The sequence below is a fragment of the Dipodomys spectabilis genome, unplaced genomic scaffold, assembly GCF_019054845.1.
Source record: "Dipodomys spectabilis isolate Male_0828 unplaced genomic scaffold, ASM1905484v1 ptg000387l, whole genome shotgun sequence".
NCBI lineage: Eukaryota > Metazoa > Chordata > Mammalia > Rodentia > Heteromyidae > Dipodomys > Dipodomys spectabilis.
In genome coordinates, this window is record NW_024871064.1 from 1,778,190 (window position 1) to 1,793,859 (window position 15,670).

The 15,670-nt window shown below is 34.7% G+C and overlaps 1 protein-coding gene across 1 annotated transcript in view; it reads left to right on the forward strand.

Annotated features, from left to right (window-relative positions):
- Positions 1-15,670, forward strand: part of Ralyl (RALY RNA binding protein like) — a 662,376-nt gene that overhangs the window by 310,325 nt on the left and 336,381 nt on the right. The window contains exon 2 of the mRNA XM_042667303.1: positions 5,875-6,153. Coding sequence (XP_042523237.1) covers positions 5,898-6,153 — 256 coding nt within the window. The 5' untranslated portion in view covers positions 5,875-5,897. The remainder of the gene's footprint in view (positions 1-5,874; positions 6,154-15,670) is intronic.

Below are 15,670 nucleotides of genomic sequence, written 5' to 3' on the forward strand. Positions count from 1 at the left end.
TTTACAAATATTTTCAAAATAATTGTGCTCTTATGTATGTTAAGAAATTAATTATGTCTGTTGAATTCTTATATTTTAATGATTAATTCAAATTTACCAGATTAAGAATTTTTGTGATCTTCTCAATTAAATATGATCTTTTTCTCTCTCCTTCATCTCTGTCTTTTGTGCTTTTCCTGTTTCTCAGAAATTAACAAGCTCAGTTTATATATCTTGCCACTTTTTGTTTTATATTACAATACAATATTTATCTGAGGATAGCTCTAGATTCCACCACATAAAACTTTAGAGTATAATTTGTTCTTATCATTTTATGTATGTCTTTCATTTTAGTTCTTGATTATTGTGTGTATTACTATTGTTGTATGACTCTCTTGAATTGCTATTGTTCATTCTTTATTCAGTAAGTGTCTGGGGGACTCTAAAACATAGATTGGAAATTCAGAACCAGTAAGTCTGGGGATATGAAGAATTACAGTTTGTTATTTTTGTCAACTCCAACAAAAACATTTTCTCTACAACATGCGTTATTCCTAACTTTGATTGATAATTAATGCCTCCAGGATTCAAGGAGAGAACTCTAATTCAGATCCAAATGGCAAAGGTTGAACTAATTCTTTGCAATTTTTTATGATTTTATAGAGCATTCAATCTCTTCATGTGATATTTCTAGAATGAAAAGCATCAATTTCCTAAATTAATTCTCATACAGAAACTACTTAAAGTTTTTGCTATTTTTTCTTTTTTATTAATAAGTTTTATTATGAAAATACTGAACAGAGGGATTACAGTTTGAGCAAGGTAATGAGTACATTTCTTATCAAGCATTGTTGCCTCCTCCTTTGTTTTGCTATTGTTTTTGTAGAATATAGCTAACACTATGAAAATTCTAAATTTGTAAGAACAAAAGCATCTTCATTCTCTAGGTATGAATTATAAATAAAAGATCATATAACTTTTAATTTACTACAAATTTAAAGGCTAAGGAGTCATTCAACTTTATTGGGTAGAGCAACAAAGTTATGGAGGTTAATTTCCTCAAATTACACATGCTACATTTCAAGAAGCCATGTTCTATTTTTGAGTTATACAAATAGGGAATATTTCTTTTTTTTTATTTTATTTGTGAACATACAAATGTGAACATTTGTGCCCATACAATTACATGGGCAGGATAATGCGTACATTTCTTACCAAGCATTGCAGCCTCCTCCTTTGTTTACCCTTCACATCCCTTCCCAGCTTCCCCCCTCCCCCCCAGTCCCACTTCTTCGCCCCCCCCCCTCCCCCCCCCCCCCCCGCACCGACGTTGTAAAGCTCATTTTGGACATGACAACTTGTACTTCTTATTGTTGCAACAGGTCCACCTGTATCCTTAAACGACTTGTTTTTCCCCATCTCCTCCACAAGTTATATTGACATCAAATATAGTGAAAGTAGGGGTTATACTGTGGGGGAGGGACATACAAAACAACAAAGAAATAATCTTATAAATGCGTTAGAAACACATGCATGAAAGAAACATTAAAATACATATCTAAGGGTTCATTTTCCTAACATCACATTATCTGACCTTTTCCACTTGACTCATACATATACTAGATATTGCAAATAAGGGAAACCATGGGGCCTATGTTTCTTTGGGCCTGGCTTACTTCACTTAATATAAATTTTTCCAAGTCTTTCCATTTCCTAACAAATGGGGCAATGTCATTCTTTCTGATGGAGGCATAGAATTCCATTGTGTATATATACCACATTTTCTTGATCCATTCATCTACTGAGGGGCATCTGGGTTGGTTCCATATCTTAGCTATGGTAAATAATGCTGCAATAAACATAGTTGTGCTGGTAGCTTTAGTGCGGTCTTGTTTGTAAACATTTGGGTAAGTGCCCAAAAGTGGGATTGCTGGGTCATAGGGGAGTTCTATGTGGAGTCTTTTGAGGAACCTCCATACTGCTTTCCAAAGTGGTTGAACAAGTTTACATTCCCACCAACAATGAAGTAAGGTTCCCTTCTGTCCACATCCCCTCCAGCACTATAGAAAATTCTATGAGATAACAGCTTAGCATTGTAATTTTCATTTTACAGGGCCTTTTATAAACATACCTTAGTTCCATGTTAACTTCCAAATTACAAAATATTTTTAATTACAACAATCATTTCCTCCTTTCCCTTTTTGTTTTGTTGTCACATTTCTTTGCCTGTTATGTCCTTGGTTTTTTTTTCCTCCATTAGAATGTAGGTATTTTCCCAGAGACTAACAGTACTCAGACTTTTCTCTTTCTCACTGATTTTCACTAATATGATTACAATGAATCCCTAATGGATTTCTATGTGTTTATTCTCCTTATAATTCACTAAGTTATATTTTGTATGTGTTTATTCTCCTTATAATTCACTAAGTTTTATATATATATATGTGTCTGAGAGAGATAAACATATATACTCTTATATATAAATATATATATTATGTAATGGCTTAATGCTATCCACTGAGCTGTCTGAGGTTCTATTAAGATTTTTGTCTTGGTGCTTTCTCTCTATAATACATTTTAGGCATTCACTATGCAACTTTGAATACATATATTGTTCTTCTACAGTCATATCACCTGTAATGGCCATCAAGTGAATTTCATTTAAAATTGGAAGCATGACAGTTTTTATCTTCAAAAGTTCCATTTGATTCATTCTTACATCTTTTATTTCTCTCTTGTTCATAGGTCAGATTTATTAAAATTTGTAATGTCTATTGGAGATTTTGATGCTGAGGTGGTATAGTTCACATTGCTGGGCTCTTGTTTTTTAAAGAAGCATGCTTTTTTTCTCATAGGCATTTGGATTGTTTTAAGGTGATAGTCTTACTTTTATATTTGCTAGGGTAGCCCCAGAGTATCTTTAACTCTATCCCCATTACCAGGTCCAATTCCTTTAGTGTCCAATAATGTTCCCAGGAGTCAGATTGAACCTCTCCCTGTTCCTGGAAATGACCTGAATGATACAGTCTTTTGTGAGTCTTTGGACTTATTAGTTCACAATTTTCCAGTAGCTTCATAGCCAGGCATCTGTCATTTTATCTTTGGGCAGGTTTGTCTTATGGATCAGCATAAATTCAATGAATTTATATGTATATATATATATATATATATATATATATATATATATATCTGTAAAGCTCTCTGTCTCAAGAAAACTGTATGATAAAATCCCAACTTCTCTGGGAATCACTGTCTCTGCTTGCAACCTGTCCTCACTGAGCCATTCTCTACTGTTGTGTGACCAGAAATCTGCTCTCCAAGCAGAAAGCCAGAACTATCCAAGGCCTTGCATTCTTTCTGTTCACATATTATGGCTCTACACTGTTTGTGCTTTAATATCTGAAAAAAGTTGCTTCCTCTGCATTCACCTGGTAATGAAGCTGTGTAAATTGCAAAGTTGAATTTAGTCCCTGTTGTTCCATCATAGCACCAAGTGGAAGTCCTTCCTCCACTGGCTGAATATTCATGTAATAGAGGCACATATGCTAAGTAGTACACTAGTAATCAAGTAATAGAACATTTGTAATCAAGTCAAAGTTTGATTTTAAGGAATGTTGTAATGATAATATACAACCACAACAGTACTCTTTCATTTTCCTAAATACTGATAGAGTCTGGCAAGTCAATCTATGTGGGTAGATACTAGATACATGTAGAATTTTAGGAAGCTGAATATTTGTTACTAATTAATTACCATCACATGTCGGCAGATTGAAGTTAGTAATTAGAGTTATCCACATGCGGTTAAAGGATGATGTCAGAGGTCTACTACTGGTATTTAAAAGGATAACTCAGATTAGAAATGTCCTTCAAATTAAATGGGCCTTAAGACCACTGGCAATTATAGACAACTGAACCAGATAAGCCATGGGTCTGACCTATTCTATTGATTTTTGTTTGCATTTTAACCAGTATATCTCTGTCTAGGAAAGAAAATGTCAGACATAAGAACTGTTTATCTTTGAAAATATCAAAGGTATGGGATTTCCAAAAATATTTATCACAAGACAGAATAAAAGAAATTAATGATTTCTATGGATTGTATTTCTTATGCTGGCCTGTACTTGTAAGTAAAGGAGCCTACATAAAATTACATAAAGAAACAAAGATTTTTTCATACCCAAGCCTTCTTTTATTTCTTACATTTTTATTCATTTGTCTTAAGATATACAACAGCTCAAACTGAAGTATTTTTCATCTATAATCCTAACCTGGATAATTTTACAAAGGAATCATTGAAATGTAGCTAAATTGAAGCATTGCAAGGCAGCATGTCACTGTTTCTAATTTCCACATAAATGGCTTAATGTTTTGTTTATTAAATCAAGTTTCATTATAAGGACATTTATCCAATGCTGAGGATCATTTGAAACAAAGCTTTAATAACCTTCAATATAATAATGAACAACATTATTCGAAACATTTCTATGTTACCTGGCTGCTCTTGATTTCAAAAGTACCTTGTTTAAATGCATAACATGTGAAATTTTAAGCATATCCAATTTACATGCCTTTAAGACTTCTACCACTTTAATGCTTAATTTAGAAATGTCATTTAAAGTGATTCTTAAAAATCAGATGCACTTGTTACTTTTATAGCCATAATATTTTTAAAGACAGTCTTCATATAAATATGTAATTGACAAAGTATATCAATTAGCCAATGTTCAACAATGATCATCAATGTCAGAAAATGTAAACTTAGAAATTTTAGTTTTACTATAAACAATTCTTTAAATTCATTGGTATTGTAGAAGATAATTCCTGGAAAAATAAAGACAATAAATATTGCTAAATAAATTTTAGGATCTTCAGACTAAATCTGTAAATGCTAGAGTATTGAGAAATAAAGTTTTACTAAGTTCAATTATGTACAAGTAAGCATTTTCTCAAGTTTAAGAACTGTCTTTTAAAAGTATTATAGGTCCTTATGCAGCAAAGGAGCTTTTAAGTTAAGGGATCAAATTTCAGCAGCTACCCAGACTGTTAATTTGCTGATCATTGTACAGTGGTTACACAACTTTTTCCCCCTTATGTGTTTGTTTTAAATTGACAACTCCAGTTAAATGGCATGTACAGATTTCTTCTAAAATCTCTCATTTGCAAACTTGTAAAATCCTCATATTAAATTTTCTAATTGAACTTCCAACGTTAATGCCTTATTTCTTCTCTAACACAGCCTTTGATAAAATCAATTCTGCTGTGGTTCTCATACTAAAACTAATACATATTTCTATTATACAAAATGCAGAAATTTCATGTTGATTTTTTTTTCATTTTTAGAGTGATGTTGTTTATTCCTCAAATTATGTTTTGGAACCCAGGTATATTTAAAAGTAAAATGGACGAGAGGGTAACCAATGCAATAGTGATATTCACAAGACAATATGTTGAAAATAATCTGCACAATTTGGGAGGGGGTTGAGGGAGGAGAGAAAGTGGGAGAAAAAAATGAGGGAAGAGGTAACAAGTTTTACAAGAAATGTATTTAGTGTACTTATTATCTTACTTATGTAACTGTAATCCCTCTGTACATCACCTTGACAATAAAAAACAACTACAAAATATTTAGTCATCATACAGGACTGATATTGCATAACTAAGCAATTTATTTAAAATAACATTATGTAATTTTTTGACTTTTTTCTACTGCTCTTAGCCATGCAATGTGTACCTTTTATATTTCTAATTTTTTCTTTTCAAGAAAATCAGAAACACTTAGGGGTTGAGGTTTCCTGAGCACAATATTGAAAGTCTATTAAAAAGCCAGTGACATCTATTGAATGTAATTATTTACTTTCTGATTCGTTGTGTTTCTTTGTTTGTTTGCTTAAGGATTAAAACAAGCTGAGCCAACCATGACTGGCAAAACACAGACCAGCAACGTCACCAATAAGAACGATCCCAAGTCTATCAACTCCCGCGTTTTCATTGGCAATCTGAATACGGCCATTGTTAAGAAAGTTGATATCGAAGCCATTTTTTCTAAGTATGGAAAGATAGTGGGATGCTCGGTTCATAAAGGTTATGCGTTTGTACAGTACATGAGTGAGCGACATGCAAGAGCCGCAGTGGCTGGAGAAAATGCCAGGATCATTGCAGGCCAACCACTTGGTAAGTAAACCACATTGTGAAAGATCCTCATATCTGACTATGGTTTCATTATTTTCGAAGCCCATAAGCACCATTTCTATTTCTTCCTTAATCATTAATAGTCTTTAATAGTTATAGTTCGTGTTGCTTTTTTGTTCAGATATTGCTTTATAGCTAGGTGCAATACTTTTCTGCAGATGTGTAGACTTGAGATCAAAGATGTTTTGTAGTACCACCGCTAATCCTAGAAGAGTCATGCAAATGATAAAATTCTATCATAGTTAACTTGATACATCATGTATCTTCCACAAAACAGTGTGCTAACCAAAAAAGACTTTGCTTGCTGTTTTCTCTGAGAGTCAATATCATTTGCTTTAGTTTGAGTAGGTAAGGGGAAAGAGTAAAGAAGAAATAAATTTTCTAGAACTGGAAAGGGGTTTAACTCACTTTCTCAGCTAGAAGTCTTGTACACCTTAACAATTCAATCATGCATAATTATCATGTTGGTGCCTAATGTCTAAGGAATAATACATTCTTTTCAAAGATAAGATAAAGCTATAATATGTAAACGTGTGAGAAAATATTTTATACTTTAATATAAAGTTAAACAATAAAAATTAAATTACCTTTAGCTATTTTCTCAAATGGTAAAATTTATCATCAGTGTATCAATGATCTATAATTCATATCTGATATCCTGTCCAGATTCACACTCCAAAATGATTGCAAAATTTTCTTTTGACTATCAGATCTTAGAACAAAACTCTTAACTTTCCTGTTTGACTACTAAGACTTCCTCAAACAACGTGTGGAACCTAAATTTACCTAATATTTCAAAACTTCTCCTTACATTCTAAACACATTTCCATCATGGACTCTTCTTGTCACTATATTCCAGTATTGCCAACCACCTTTGCAATCTGCAGTACAGGCCATCTCCTACAGTTCTCCAGTGGACAACAGGAAGTTCTTCCAGCTGCTGTCTTCCTACTCCTGCCAGTGACCTTTCAAAAGCAACAATTAGATTATGTCACTAAGCTGCTTTAACACTCCTCAGGCCTCTATCATACAGAGTAACATCAATACCTTTCGCACCATTCCGAAAATACCTCACAGTGCCCTGTACTGTCACCCCTTCAATCCCATACCAATGTTCTCTCTGCCTTCCCACTGTTGAAGTAATGATGGTTACCTTGACATAACTCAGTCTTCACCAGATTGTTCCTACTTCAAAGGCATTAGCTTGCTATTCATTTTGCTAATTATTTGTTCATTATTTCATTGTGTGCTATGCTCACAGTCTATCAGTAGATATCTGGATGAAATATTTTAATGTAGGATGTTATCTTTCTCATATTCACAAACATGAAGTCAAAAGAGCATCTAAAGGAAATACAATAAATAAAAGTGTAAAGAAGTTGAGTTGTAAGTGGTGGAGCACTACTATAATCTTAGCTACTCAGGAGAACGATATCAGAAGAATCCTTGTTTGAGACCAGAATTACAAAAAGGTAACAAGATCTCAACACAACAAAATATTCAGGTGTGGTGATACCTATAATGCTGGCTATGTAGGAAATGAGTCATGTGAATTATAGCTCGAGGCTCACCCTAAGGAAAAAACAAACAAAACATATGAAAAAAATGAAACCTTTTCTGAAAGTAACTAAGGCATAAAAGACCTAGAACTATGGCTCAAGTAGTTAAAGCATCTTCCTAACAAGTGCCAGACTGAATCAAAACACTAGTTCCCACCCCCCTCAAAAAAAGAAACTGTTAGGAAATGATGTTAGACAAATAGTATAAATATTTTGTTATCAAATCATATAAAAATTAAGAAAACTATTTGGTGCTGGGTATAGTAGTGCATCCCTATAAACGCAAAAACCAGAAGGCTAAGCCAGGAGAATAGACTTCCAGCTTATCTTGAGTGACATAGAAACTCATTTTAAGTAAAAGCTCCATTTATTTTCTAGGTTCTGATTGCTATGAAACTAGAACATCGTTTAGGAACTGCATTTAGTTATTACTGAAATTTTTCCCAAAAGATGATTATAAATATAAGGTCATTTAAAAGTATGATTCCCTCAAATGAACTGTAATTTTTCTAGAGTCCAATTTATTTTACCATTCAGCTGATTGCTGTTTTATTTAGAAGAATGCATTGGAGAAAGAGAAATATCCACAGTAAAAATTTAGTGCTTCACTTTTACAAACCCAATGAAGAAAAATGATGACATCAGATTGCTTTTGAGAGACACAGATTTAAACTATGCCTCCAAGAAAATACTATTTCTCATTCTCAAGCCTTCCTCTTGGATTCTTTCTTCATTTTGTCCTCAGGATAATCTCTAGAGCATACAATTTCATCATACTTTGTGCACAAATCCAAGTTAAAGACATTATTCTTTAAGTTGAAATCTAGTTTCTCAGTTCTTCTGCCTAAGCTAAATGACTTTTTTCATACAATGCAAGTGATTTAGAATTTAACTAATAACTTCACGTTTCAGATCAAATGTCTGAATAAGCCCACCTTTTTCTTAAATTGTATCACCAGAAATTCAAGCAACAGCATGTCACCCAAGTATTCCCCCTAGGAAGTAATTTCTTACCTCAGGTAAAATTTTTCATTCCAGGCTGTATATCCACCCTTTGACTTTAAGTATTATACATTTGTTTTATAGTGCTGAATAAACCATAGATTCCAGTAAACCAATCATTTACTTTATAATTCTGAAGAGTCGTCATGGTTTGTGGCACCATGAACACATGGGATCTCTCTAATGTGAAGTAAGTTGGTCATGGGCAAAATAACAGATTGTCATCACATAAACTCAATATTAACTTTATGTGTCCCAGCCCAGCTGAGTGTTCTCCTTTGCCACGGGTAGTAAATAATATTGAGAAAGCCATACATTTACTATATTTGCTCTTAAGTGGTGCTTATTCTTATATAGCTTCTGAAAAAGTATTTTCATTATGTGTTTAAAAATCTTTTCATATAACAAGGATTCGTTTAAACATCAATAGTACTAGGAAAAATTTAACATCCCAGTGAGTTCTTAATATTTTATGAATATATATATATATATCTTTAAAATAAAAATGAGTCTTTTATAAGTGAGTAATATAATTAATCACTATTTTGATGGTGCAAATAGGAGACCCACTGACAGATTTAAGATGAGGAATAATTTGTTGAAATGTCATGTATTGAAAGAATCTCCCAGCAGTGTGATGGATGGGTTACTGTGCCACAACACAAGAAACAGAGGTGACTCGTGCTAGGAGTCTACTCTTAAAGATGAAAAAGGCAAAGGGAATTAGCAACAAGCTGACACAATGGGTGAGAAAGCAAGAAGATTTGAGAATGAGGGTATCTTTCTGGATTTTGTTCTTTGTTGGATAGTTGTGCAAATCTTGAAAAGATTATTTTCTAAAGTGAAAGAGCTTTTGAAAGAAAGCAATGCATTCAGAACTGAATATATACTATTACAATTAATATGTATGCCTAAAGATATCCAGGTTTATGTATTGGTAAAAAAAAAAATCTCACATACACGGGCCCAAAATTAGTGAAGAAAATTGGGCCAAGATTATTGATTATGGGACAATATAAATAGTTTTAAACTTATAGAAATGGATAGTCTCATCATATAGAGATCTGTGAGGAAATGCATGTGCCCTGAAAAGCCTTCTTCACAGAGGTCCAAAACAAAACTTTTGCTGGGTTCTCTGGTGCTCACTTGCTGGGTGTCCTCTCTGCATGTTTTCCTTGTGTGCAAGCCTTCAGATTTGGTCAGTTAGCTGTGCTGCTTATTTTCCTCTGCCTCCAAGTGGCTTACAATACTCCCTCTTAGTCTGGGTTTCCATATGGACCAAACCCATGCCTGCACCAAGGCTGCTGTCTTCTCAGTACCAGCTATTGTTCTGGCCAGTTGTCCTTCACCCTTGACTCCCCAGCACAGGTGTTCATCAATAGTGACAGTATCCGGGAGGTAGATGGGCTTGTGCTCACTGGATTCTTTTGCATCTTGATGGTCCACATGTTCACACTCCAGGTCATGAAGACAGAGCTCATCATAGTCATAGTCAATGCTAAAGGAAGAAACAATTTTAAATTCTTGTCAGCAGTGGCTTCATCACAGAAAACCAGAACTCCTGGGTTCACTTTTTGGCCAAAAAGACAGTGGAGCTGGGCATGCTGACCTAAGTCAGAAAAAGAGAAGACACATTAGGAGTTACATAAGGCCATAAATGAGGTGGACAGAAGAGACTGGACAAAAATCTACATCAAGCCCTGGAGTTCAGGAGTAAGCTAGGTCTTTGTTGCAGTGGTGGGACCCTTTAGAGTTGTAGCCAAGGGTGGTCCCTTCTCTTACTCTGGTTTCGTATCTGTTTCATATGAACTCTCCCTCCTATCCATGTTTCTGCTGTGGTTACTTCCAATGAGCCTTCCCCAAAGGTGATACCATGCTGGTTTCATGCCGTCATTTTGCAAATCTGCCCTGGGTACCTTTGCTCTATTTGTAATAGAATTGTGAAAAGGCAAAATCTAGCGATTTTTTTAAGTTTGAAAATGAATAAACAGAAGGGTTACAGTTATATGTCAGGCAAAAAATGCTTTTTCTTTGGGAAATGTCACCCCTTCCCTCCTTCCCACCCCCCATTTCAGTTTTCCTCTCTATGTCATCCACAAATTGTACTGTGAAGTTCATTTTCAGCATTGTCAGGGAGTACCATTGCTGCATATTTTACCCATTGTTTTTCAATTTCTGTGCCTCCCTTTACACTTCCAAAGACATATTGACAAGACAAAAAGAAAAGAAAAGAAAAACCTAAAAATAAATTTAAAAAACTTCTTGTTCCATTTCCTGGAGTTCATTTTGATAAATATTATTTTATATGACCAAATGCACATAGGCATTGTGATTTCCTAAGAATGTCTTCCTTTTGTTGCACTGTGTGTGAATGCCTAGAGACCTGTATAATTTATTATGCCCCAGTGCATTTTAGACCTAGCTTCAGCATATGAGAGAGAACATGTACCATTTTTCTCTCTGAGGCTGGCTTACCTCACTTAACACCGTTTGTTCCAGGTCTATCCATTTCCCTGCAAATGACATAATATTATTCTTTCTGATCGCTCAATTGTGTATAGTCATCTGGACCGTTTCCATAACTTGGCTATTGTTAATAGTGCAACAATGAACACTGATGTGCAAGTGTCTTTATGGTAGGCTGGCTGTGATGTTCAAGTGGATGCCCAGGAGTGGTATGGCTGAGTCATATGAAAGATACGTGTTTAGTTTTTGGAGGAACCTCCAGAATGCTGTCCAGATTGGCTAGTTAGCATTCCCACTAACAGTGCAGTAGGGTTCCTCTTCCCCCACTTCCCCACCAACATTTTTTGTTGTTCAAATTCACAATATTGGCCAATCTAATTGGGAAGAGATGGAATCTGAGTTGTTTTGGTTTTCATTTCCTTTATGGCCAGGGATGATGAGCATTTCCTCATGTGTTTCTTTGCCATTCTTACCTCATCTTCTGAGAAGTCTCTCCTTAACTTCTTTCCCCAGTTAGTGATTGATTTATTAGTTTGAGAGGGTGTAGTTTCTTGAGCTCCTCATATATTTTGAGTGTTAGGCCTTTATCTACTATATTGCTGGTAAAGATCTTTTCCCAGTCTAATGGCTGTCTTTCTAGTTTAGTAACTATGTCCTTTACTGTTCAGAAACATTTTAGTTTGATTTAATCCCATTTGTCATGTCACTCTCCTATCTGGTGTGTCCCTGGGACTCTTTTCAGAAAGTTTCTGCCCATGCCTATGAGATCTAATGTTTCTCCTACTTCCTCTTGCAGTAGTTTCAAAGTTTCAGTTCTGACGTTGAGGTCTCTGATTTATCTGAGTTGATATTTACGCATGGTGACAAACAGGGATCTACTTTTAGTTTTCTGCATAGGGATACTCAGTTTTTCCAACACCAATTATTGAAGGGGTTATCTTTTTTTCTACTATGTATCTTTAGTGCTCTTATCAAATATGAGATAACTGTTAATTATATTATTTTATTTGTGAGTCTTTTAATTTATTCTATTGATCTTTGGGTTTATTTTTGTGACAACACCAAGCTGGTTTTGTTACTATAGCTCTATAGTAGATCATGAGGTCTGGGATCATGATACCACTAGTATTACTTTTGTCCCTAGAATTGTTTTGGCTCTTTGATGTCTTTTTTTGTTCCATTTGAACTTTTGGATTGTTTTCTTTATTTTACTAAAGAACTCCATTCAGATTTTGATGGTGATTACATTAAATTTGTAGATCATTTTTACAATATTCATTCTACCTATCCATGAATAAGGAAGGTGTTTTCATTTCCTAATGTCATCTTTGATTTCTTTCTTCAAATTTTTATAGTTTTTCACTATAAAGGTCTTTTGCTTCTTGGTTTATGTTTATTCCTAGACTTTTTAGGTTTTTGTGAATGGAGTTGTTTTTCTGATAACCCTCTCTGCTTGTGCATTGTTGGTATACAGAAGCAGATTTTTATGGGTTAATTTTTTGTGGGTTAACTTTTTGTGGGTTAATTTTGTTTCCTGCTACTTTGTCAAATTTATGGATAAGCGATTGCCAAACCTGCAGTAGAGTTCTCTTCAGTGGGTTGTCCTATCTGTGTTTAGCTCTCAAATGATCGCAGAGGCACTCAAGACTGCCACTGCAGCTCTTTAGAATGCAATCATCTCATTTTGGTGTTACTTAGCAATTAGAAGAGTTCCTTTGCTCAGATTAAGTAGAAATAATAAAGAGGCAATGTATACCCTCTGAACTATTTTTTTATTGAGGCTTGGCTTGAATACAAAGGATTTAGGGCAAGGCACAGGGCTCCTTGACTGCTCTTCTAAGTACACAAGAATAAATCTTATACTCCAAAGGTGGGCTTGCACAGGAACATTGCTTACCGTTGCTGAATCCTGTCACTTCCTTGCTCTTGACACAGCCATTTGCACTTGATGTAGAGTTCTCTTCAGTGTGTTCTCTTAATTGTGCTTGGCTCATAAATGATAGTAGAGGCATAACTATTGCCACTAAAGAAGGTCATACTATACCTGTCACATTCAGACATATCAAATACCCAGAAGATGCAGGACAGCTTGTGGGAAGAGTTAGCAGCTCCTGTAGGAGCTCACTATCATTGGTTGAAATAATTTTTGAATGAAGTCTGTATCAAGAGGGTCAGAGAAGTAGGCTCTGATTTATCTCACTGTCACTTCCCGAACTCTGACTTAAATAACTTTTTTCTTTTTTTTCTTTTTTTGGTTGGACATGGGGCTTGAACTCTGGCTCTCAGTGCTGTCTCTCAGCTCTTCAGCTCCAGGCTAACACTCTACCACTTGAGCTACAGTGACACTTCTGGTTTTCTGGTGGTTTATTGGAGATAAGTGAAGTAAGCCAGGCCCAAAGAAACATAGGTCCCATGCTTTCCTTTATTTGCAATATCTAGTATATGTCTGAGACAAGCAGAAAAGGTCAGATAAGTTGATGTTAGGTGAAATGAACTCCAAAGTAAGTATTCAAATGTTTTTTCCTTTCATGTGATTGTTTCTAAAATATTTATAAGATGATTTCTTTGTTGCTTTGTATATCCCTCCCCCACGGTCCAACCCCTGCTCTCACTGTATTTGATGTTGGTATAATTTGTGGAGGGGAAGGGAAAAAATAAATCATTTACATGGGAATACAGGTGGACCCATTGCAATAATGAGATGTACAAGTCCTTTTGTCGAATAACAAACTTTACAACTTTGGCGGGGTGAGGGGAGGGGGAAAATGGAAGAGATGGGATGGGAAAACAAAGGAGGAGGCTACAATGCTTGATAAGAAATGTACTCATTATCTTGCCCATGTAATTGTAACCCCTCTGTACAGTATTTTCACAATTAAAAAAAAAAAAGGATTTCACGGACTTTCCTACCTGGGCTGGCTTTGAACCGAGATCCTCAGATCTCAGCCTCCTGAGTAGCTAGAAGCCACCAGCACTCGGCTTTAAATATTTTTCTATAAAACAGCCACAGATTTTTTTTTTTTTTGGTGGGAGGTCCGGTCGTGGGGCCTGAACTCTGGGCCTGGGCGCTGTCCCTCAGCTCTTCAGCTCAAGGTTAGCGCTGTACCACTTGAGCCACAGCACCACTTCTGGCTTTTTCTACTTATGTGGTGCTGAGGAATTGAGCCCAGGGCCACATGCATGTAAGGCAAGCGCTCTACCACTGAGCCACCTTCCCAGCCCAGATATTTTTTATAGTAACAGAAAATAGCCTGGTGTTTGTGGCCTTCCTAAACTGTCCTAATAAGTTCAATATTTTTCAATTATATTTTTAAGTTAATATCACTAGGCCAATTATAATTTCCAAATTTCTAAGGCTATATATTCAAATATTTTATATGAATTTCTAATGTATGAAAGCGTGCATATGAGTACTAACATACACTGTTTCAAAGACGTAATTTTTTTCTAAGTCAATGTCATCTGCCCAGTGAATCACCTTCCAGTTGAGTAGCAAAGAAAATTGACCTTGCCAATGTTCATTATCTGTCCATTGATGAAAATGTTCCAGAAACCAATTGCAAGTTATCTATTGCAGGGTTGGCCAGTATGATTTCATTCCCTTGATTATTGTATGGCTAAAATTTTTAAATCAAGAATTCTATTTGTCTAGTTGTATTATAAAGTGTTCTACGTATTTCAGAAGAAACATACAAAATGCAATCAAATTCTGATTTGGAGACATTTAAATAATTTATATAACTACAAATTATATAATTTATATAATAAATAATTTACATCCCTTTCAATTTCTTATAAAATTAGATACTTCTTGGAAACCTGCTCACTGTTATTTGAAAATTATAATGCGTAGAGTAAAACCTGATGCTCAGAAATGGGAACTTAACATTTGGGAACTAGTTTAGCTTCAGTTTCTTGGATCTATAACTCTTATTATATTAATACACAATTCTATAAAACAACAAGCAAATAAGTGAACTTGTTTATAGACCTACAACATGTTCAAAGGACTATACACTTTATCAACATGGTAAGTATGTTATTGAAAGCAAAGTTTTGTTTTAGAGGTTACTTCCTTTATAGGTATGTAGCATGAAAATTAGTAATTTAATTAGGGTAATAACTCCCTTGGGATTAGACTTCTATATTTATTAACACAGTGCAATTTAGTAAAAGCAAAAATGCTTATTTCCTAAGTTCTAAAGAATGTTTCCAATTCTATTATCTACCAAACAAGAGGTCCTAAGTTCAAATCCTATAATGTAAAATAAGGTAAGGAAGAAAAAAGAAAAGTTAGCCCTAATGTAATGTAGTGTCTTGTACACTTTTGTTTTTTCAGTATAATTTCTAAAACACAATTTGAAGAGAGTACTCTTTTTTTTGACAGTGTGATGGAACAGAGAAAGGTAGGACTTTTTTAAAGAACAAATGATTGCATTGTGACCCACATTACTTAAAGGTTGAAGAATAAA